This window comes from Saimiri boliviensis, chromosome 17, assembly GCF_048565385.1.
Source record: "Saimiri boliviensis isolate mSaiBol1 chromosome 17, mSaiBol1.pri, whole genome shotgun sequence".
In the NCBI taxonomy this organism is placed as follows: Eukaryota; Metazoa; Chordata; class Mammalia; order Primates; family Cebidae; genus Saimiri; species Saimiri boliviensis.
In genome coordinates, this window is record NC_133465.1 from 7,836,891 (window position 1) to 7,843,632 (window position 6,742).

Genomic DNA, 6,742 nt, shown 5'->3' on the forward strand with positions numbered 1-6,742 from the left:
GCCGGATCAACAGGACAGGACAGGTTGAGGGGCGTCGGGGAAAGGAAGAGGGGGTGCTATAGGCAATCCCGGGGAGGACGAGGAAGCCCTGTCGCAGGAAGCTCTGATCCGCTCTGATTTGTAGGGGGCCTGTTCACATTTGGGGACTGGTGACAACGTGGGTGCACTCCTCTCTCGGGGGGGGGGGCTGGTTAGATTGGAGGGTGTGGGATCTAAACTGTACCAGCTGTCCCCAATAAAATTTAAGGGGCAGCCAGGGCGTAGAAAAACATAACAGGGATGTGCCTCATTTTGAGGTGGCAGAAGACACCTCAAACTACCTGGTGTATCCACTAGAAAGGGTGGATTTGGAGGTGACTTCAAAAGGACTGGAGGGTGTGAAGGTGAAGAAAGGGTCTTGGCCGCTAGAATTCTAGGCTACTAGACACGGGGGGACTTGGTGAAAAAGGTATTATCCAGCCAGAGGGTCTGGGAGCCCCGTCTTACTGAACGTGGGCAACCTGGATATTCTGAGATGTTTTGGGGAGATTTCAGTGAAAAAAGTGGGGGATCCCCTCCGCTTAGAGTGTAGCAAGGGAAAAAACACCAAGGTTGGGTTCCTTCCTGACATTGGCAGTGCCCCAGTAGGGGTGAGGTGATCGATATCCCCAAAGCTAAAGTCCCACACCCTGTAGATTACAAGAGTGGATTTGGTAGGAGTGTGCCCCAAAATACAGTGGAAAGGTGTCTGGAGATATTTAAACCACGTCTTGGAAATTTTGGGGGGCTTGGCTTTGGGACAGGTGAAGTGGGGACAGACACTGGAGAGGAGGGAAAGGGGACGTTTTCAATACGAGGCAAAACTCGAGGGTGGGATCAACTGAGGACTGCTTAGGCTGCTGGATCTGGTGGCGCTAGCACTGGGCCCACGGGTGGAAGCTGGCTGCTGTGGAGGGGGAACCTGGGGGTAGTCTGGGGCTTCTCCTCAGGTCCTGTGGGTGGGGCAGCAAGTAGGGGCCTGAGCGTCAAGAGCATGCCCTAGTGAGCGGGCTCCTCTCGGGGAGCCCAGCGCGCTCCGGGCGCCGGCCGGTTTGGGGGTGTCTCCTCCCGGGGCGCCATGGCGGCGCTGGCCAGTAGCTTGATCCGGCAGAAGCGGGAGGTCCGCGAGCCCGGGGGCAACCGGCCGGTGTCGGCGCAGCGGCGCGTGTGTCCCCGCGGCACCAAGTCCCTTTGCCAGAAGCAGCTCCTCATCCTGCTGTCCAAGGTGCGACTGTGCGGGGGGCGGCCGGCGCGGCCAGACCGCGGCCCGGGTGAGTGCGGCTGGGGCGGGGTCTCCCGGCCAGATGTTTCTCTGCCTGGGAGGTTGAGGCCAGGGACTCTGAAGAATAGGGCCCAGCTGAGGGGATCCCCGAAAGTGGAAGGGGGTGGGCCAGGACAGCAAAGTCCCTACCAGGCTGTGCCTCAGTTTCCCCTTTTCTTTTGTCCATAACCTGGAGTCACCTTATTTTCGAGGTCAAGGGGAAGGCTTGATGGGCTAAGTGTGGCGCCCCGAAAGCCTCGCAGTTCCTGCTCGTCCCACCTCCCCAACACAGCAGTCCCCACCCCCACCGTCCTCCGCCTACGTGCCGGTTCTCGCGATTCTTTCAATCTGGAGCAGAGGGGCCTAGGGGGTTCCAGACGCCTGGGTCACCCCAAGGGTTTCTGCAGCTGCAGCCGCGCGCCCCCCCGTCGCCCCCGCCCATCCCGGTTCTCCCGCTCCTCCACCCCTGGGCTTGCTTCCTCCTGGTCGAGCTCTCTTGGCTCCGAGCCAATCTCCCCAGCTCTCCCTCGGGTGTCCTTGCAGCTACCTCGCCAGCCAGCCCTCTATGCGCCCTCCTCCCGTGACCTGCGCTTCAAGAACGGAGCTGGGCACCCCCTCCCATCACCCCCGCGCCACTCCGAAATCGGGTCCCGTAGGCTCAGGGGACCCTATGCTGGGTGGAACTCAGACACAGTTCACGGCTAGAGGTGGGCGCCGAGTCTTGGGGGTCGTACCACCTACAAGGGGGGGACAGGGAAGTCGGCAGAGAGCAAGCGATGGGGGAGGAGAGTTATGAGAGTTTCAGTGTGGTCCCCGTCCAGGTACGACAGTCAGGGACTCCCTCTGGCTCTGCTCCCGTCCGCTCCCAACTCCCCTAAGGGCAGCTCCCTCACGCCCTCCTCCCCGCACCACCAGCTGCCCATAGTGGTACAGTCCGCAGCCCACCCTCTGAGTGGGACTGGGCCCCCACGTGACTCAGCCTGTCTCTCCATCTCAGCCCCCACCCCCCATATCCTTGGTAAGGTCCCCCTACCCCAGGCGGGTTACCTGGCCGAAAGAGAGAGGCTGAGCCTCGGGGAGAACTGGGCCCCCGCGAGCCAGCAGACGGACAGACAGACAGACAGACAGACAGACAGATGGGTCAGTGTCAGACAGTCCGGCTCTGGGCCAAGGCAAGGCTCTCGCCAAGCTAGCGGCAGCCGCAGCAGGTGCTGAGTCAGCGTCAGGCCCAGTCCCACCCCCACGCCCGAGGGAGAGCCCCTACCCTGTGGTCAACTTGCTGCTGCCACTGCCCCCCACCTTCGCAAACACACTGCCCCTTCGGTGCCCCTGTGGTCTCCCTCTGTCCCCTGCCTATTGATATCTCTCTCCCCTTCCTCCTCCCCCTCTCCTCCCCCCTTCTGGTTGAGCTGTAGGGTAGGAATTAAGCCATTTAAATACATTTCAATAAATTAAACTGAAAGCTCCTGGTTATAGGAAACAGAAGGGACCCACACCAGCTTTCCCAGGAGTTAGAGGTGGGAGAGAGCGTGCTTGGAGGGTAAGAGGGCTGGGGCCCTGGGACCCTCTTCCTTCCTTTCATTCTCCTTTCTTCCCTCTGATCCTGCCAAGTGTAGGTATGTTGCTGGGAACAGAGATGTCATTTTCAAAGATGAATGTCTCTCTCTCCAGAGCCTCAGCTCAAAGGCATCGTCACCAAACTCTTCTGCCGCCAGGGTTTCTACCTCCAGGCAAATCCCGATGGGAGCATCCAGGGCACCCCAGAGGATACCAGCTCCTTCAGTGAGAGGGGAAGCCGGCCGCTGGGTGGGAAGGGGGAGAATGGGGACAGCAGATGACACTCCTGTTCCCCTTTCAGCTTCTGTTGCCACTGGTCTGTCTTCCTGACCCCTAACGGAAGAAGTGGAGCTGTGAGGAGGGGGGCTCAGGTGAGGGTCAGAGCCTGGTTATTGATGCTCCCTCTCTCTACCCCCCAGCCCACTTCAACCTGATCCCTGTGGGGCTCCGTGTGGTCACCATCCAGAGTGCCAAGCTGGGTCACTACATGGCCATGAATGCTGAGGGACTGCTCTACAGTTCGGTGAGACAATGAGGCTGAGTGGCTGGGGAATACTGGGAACTCCCCTTCCTCAACTTGTCCCTTGAGGGAAGGACATTTTGTAATGTGGGACACCTCCCTCCAGCTTTTACTGATGGCCTATCATCGCTGCTCATTCCAGAGCAGCTTCTCTAGGGTCTCTCCAATCCCCACGCGTGCACCCCCCCCCCAACACAGCCCCAGGCTCTTTGAATGTCCAACTCTTTCTTGTAGGGCCCCTACTTCTCACCCCACCTCCTCCAGACTTTGTTATTACTCACTTCCCTAGAGTCATCCAGGACAGGGGTTAGTGAGAGGCTGGGGGTACAGTGGAGAGAAGGAATCTTATTCCAAGACCTCTAAAAGTCTAGTTCTTTTTTTTTTTTTTTTTTTTTAAATAGTGACAGGGTCTTGCTGTGTTGGCCAGGCTGGTCTCGAACTCCTGACCTCAGGTAATCTACCCACCTCAGCCTCCCAAAGTGCTGGGATTACAGGCTTGAGCTGCGGCGCCCAGCCCAGAGCCTAGTTCTTAACCCTCAGGGGCCCACCAGGCTTCTTCCTCGTCCTTCCTTTGCTTCCAGGTCCTACGTGGACTCAGAAGTTGTCCTCCCCATCCCTGCAAAAAACATATGGATTACATCCTGGCTTGTGCATTCCACGGGCTCCCTTCTGCCCAGTGATGTGTCTTTTTGTCTCTCTGTCTTTGTGTGCTTTTCTGGGTCTTTGTCTCCTTAGCCGCATTTCACAGCTGAGTGTCGCTTTAAGGAGTGCGTCTTTGAGAATTACTACGTCCTGTACGCCTCTGCTCTCTACCGCCAGCGTCGTTCTGGCCGGGCCTGGTACCTCGGCCTGGACAAGGAGGGCCGGGTCATGAAGGGAAACCGAGTTAAGAAGACCAAGGCAGCCGCCCACTTCCTGCCCAAGCTCCTGGAGGGTGGGTATAGATTCAAGAAAATGTAGGCCACCAGAGAGGGTGTTGACCTTGACATGGACATTTAGGGGCAGACGGCTCAGGCTACGAGTGATAAGAGGACCCTGTTATGGCAGATCAAGCCAGGAAGCCTTTGCCGTTTGGGGGTTTGGGGCACTCTCCTGTGGGTTGGGGTTCCGGGAGGGCGAGTGTACGGGAAGGGAGCCCTTTCGGAGCACTGGTCCGGCCTGGGTCCCTCTGTGCCTAACGCTCCTTCCCTGCTCCTCTCTTTCTTCCCTTCACAGTGGCCATGTACCGGGAGCCTTCTCTCCACAGTGTCCCCGAGACCTCCCCTTCCAGTGCCCCTGCCCCCTGAAATGTAGTCCCTGGACTGGAGGCTCCCTGCACTCACAGTGAGCCAGCCACCACCACAGCCTGTCTCCCAGTCCCGCTCTTACCCCTGCTGCCACCCACACGCCCTGAGCAGCCAGGTCTCACCAGCTGCTCCACTCTGAGGGAGCCTAGGGGCAAGCTGTGACTTCCGGGGGCTGCTGAGACCCTTAGATCCTTGGGTTTAGGAGGGAGTCAGAGAGGGAGATGTCTGAAGATGGTCCTGGCTGATCACTTCTTTCTTCCCACGCTCACACAACCCCCAGGTCTTTTCCTGAGATGGCGCTGGGAGTTCCCAAACGGACAGCCAGGGCATAAACACTCCCCACCCCGGCTCAGCCAGTTCCTAGAGTCCTGTGCCCCTTTTCATTGCCACTGAGCCATTTATAGATTCACTGGAGTTCAGGATTCATGTGTCCTTCTTTTCCTCCTCTACCTTCTGCCTTGGTCTGGACACGTTCTGGAACACTGGACACCCTAGCCAGGGCCACTGCTGCACTAGGGCCTGTGCTGGAAGCCAAGCATGCTGCCAGGCTTTGCTCTGGATCCATCAGGCATCTGCCCTTGACTTGGATGGACCCCTGGTTTCCAAGTAGAAAGGGGCTAGCTTTGAGCTTTGTCTAGCTGTTGGCTTTGGCCTGAACTGGAACCAGTCTCAGATGACCACAGGTTTAACCTTCTTATCCCAGAGACACCCAATTCTAGAGCATTATGGAGCCATATTTCCTCCTGACTCCCAGCTCTAGAACATAGACCATGACTCCCAGCCCTTTTATCCAGGACGGAACTGGGGCCTGGATAGCCATATTACTGCTCTAAGTTCTAGCCCCACCCTCCCACCTTCTTGAATGATTACCTATTACGGATGAGTTCTGGAAAAGACCCAGCTATGATTCATAAAAACAGTTCTGGATGAATCAAGAACCACTTCTTGGTTTTCCTAGATAATTCTCTAAAAATATGATTCTTCCATATAGAATGCTAAGCTTATTTTTACATGCAGTTTCTAGCTCCTTCAACCCAGCTGAGGTCGTGTCAGGGAGACAGAGTCTGGAGAAGGGCAGAGGAATTTTGGAAGGATCCCTGGCTCATAGTAGGGAAGCTGAGATGGGGAAGGGGTCAACATTATGGCATGATTGAACCTACATCTGTGTTGGGTGGACATGAATACTTCGCTACCTCAGCAGGAATCCCTTCCAGGTCCCCTTTAAAGCTGAGGTCTTTAGAGTAATGCGTCCTGGATAAAAAGGACAAACGGACGCAGCCTTGACCCTCCCAGTTAGGAGACCCTGATTCAGCAATAAGTTTCACCCTTCTCCTCTACAGATCAGGCCAAGGAGGGCGAAGGCCTCTTGCACTCCAGACCTCATATGCCCCGACAGCTTCTAGTTGAATAGAACTTGCTTTACCTTACAGCTTAGAACCTCAGCTGGGTTTTAGGTACCCAAAAAGGGCCTGTCTAAAATTTTTGGAAAAACGTGGAGCACTAGGGGCAGCCTGGAAAAGACCCAGAACCTGCTAGTGATCTAGGAGGGAGACTTCCATAGCTTAAGACTTGGGTAGGGGCTGGGCATGGTGGCTCATGCCTGTAATCCTAGCACTTTGGGAGGCCGAGGTGGGTGGATCACCTGAGGTCAGGGGTTCAAGACCAGCCTGACCATCATGGTGAAACCACATCTTAAAAAAAAAAAAAAAAAAAAAAAAAAAAAAAGACTTGGGTAGGGTAGGGTAGGCTGTGGAGGCCCTAAGAGAGGGACTAGGGCTTCAAGGCAGGTCACTCTTCCTTAGGCTGTTCTACTTCTGGCTTGTTGCAAGAGGAGTAGACGCCCCCTCACCCACACAAATCCCTGCTCAGGCTCTACCCAACTCCTGGCACTGCTCCCAGGGGATCGGGTCTCCACTCTATGCTTTCTCAATTAAAGACGATTTATACAACTGAAGTGCTGTCTGTCATCTGTTGGTGGCGGGCTTGGCAGTTGCTCGAGGCAGGATCAAGTCCCGGGGGCGGGGCGGGTGGGCTGGCGGCTGCCCCCAGCAACAGGTGCACATTCCCGGGCTCCTCGTCACTTCCTCTGTGCTGGCGGTC

General features: G+C 56.6%; 1 protein-coding gene across 1 annotated transcript; it reads left to right on the top strand.

The window, feature by feature from the left end:
* Window positions 1-32: 32 nt before the first annotated feature.
* Window positions 33-6,596, top strand: FGF11 (fibroblast growth factor 11). Its single transcript, XM_010339783.3, has 5 exons — window positions 33-1,289; window positions 2,951-3,061; window positions 3,256-3,359; window positions 4,092-4,290; window positions 4,572-6,596. Exons 1-5 carry the CDS (start codon window positions 1,097-1,099, stop codon window positions 4,640-4,642), a joined length of 678 nt encoding a protein of 225 aa, XP_010338085.1. The 5' UTR covers window positions 33-1,096; the 3' UTR covers window positions 4,643-6,596.
* The last annotated feature ends 146 nt before the right edge of the window (window positions 6,597-6,742 follow it).

Excerpts from the sequence above, each read along its gene's own strand:
- FGF11 (XM_010339783.3), top strand. The coding sequence starts at position 1,097 with ATGGCGGCGCTGGCCAGTAGCTTGATCCGGCAGAAGCGGGAGGTCCGC. Across the intron at positions 3,062-3,255 it reads AGAGGATACCAGCTCCTTCA|CCCACTTCAACCTGATCCCT; the intron begins GTGAGAGGGGAA and ends TCTACCCCCCAG. Across the intron at positions 4,291-4,571 it reads CCTGCCCAAGCTCCTGGAGG|TGGCCATGTACCGGGAGCCT; the intron begins GTGGGTATAGAT and ends TTCCCTTCACAG.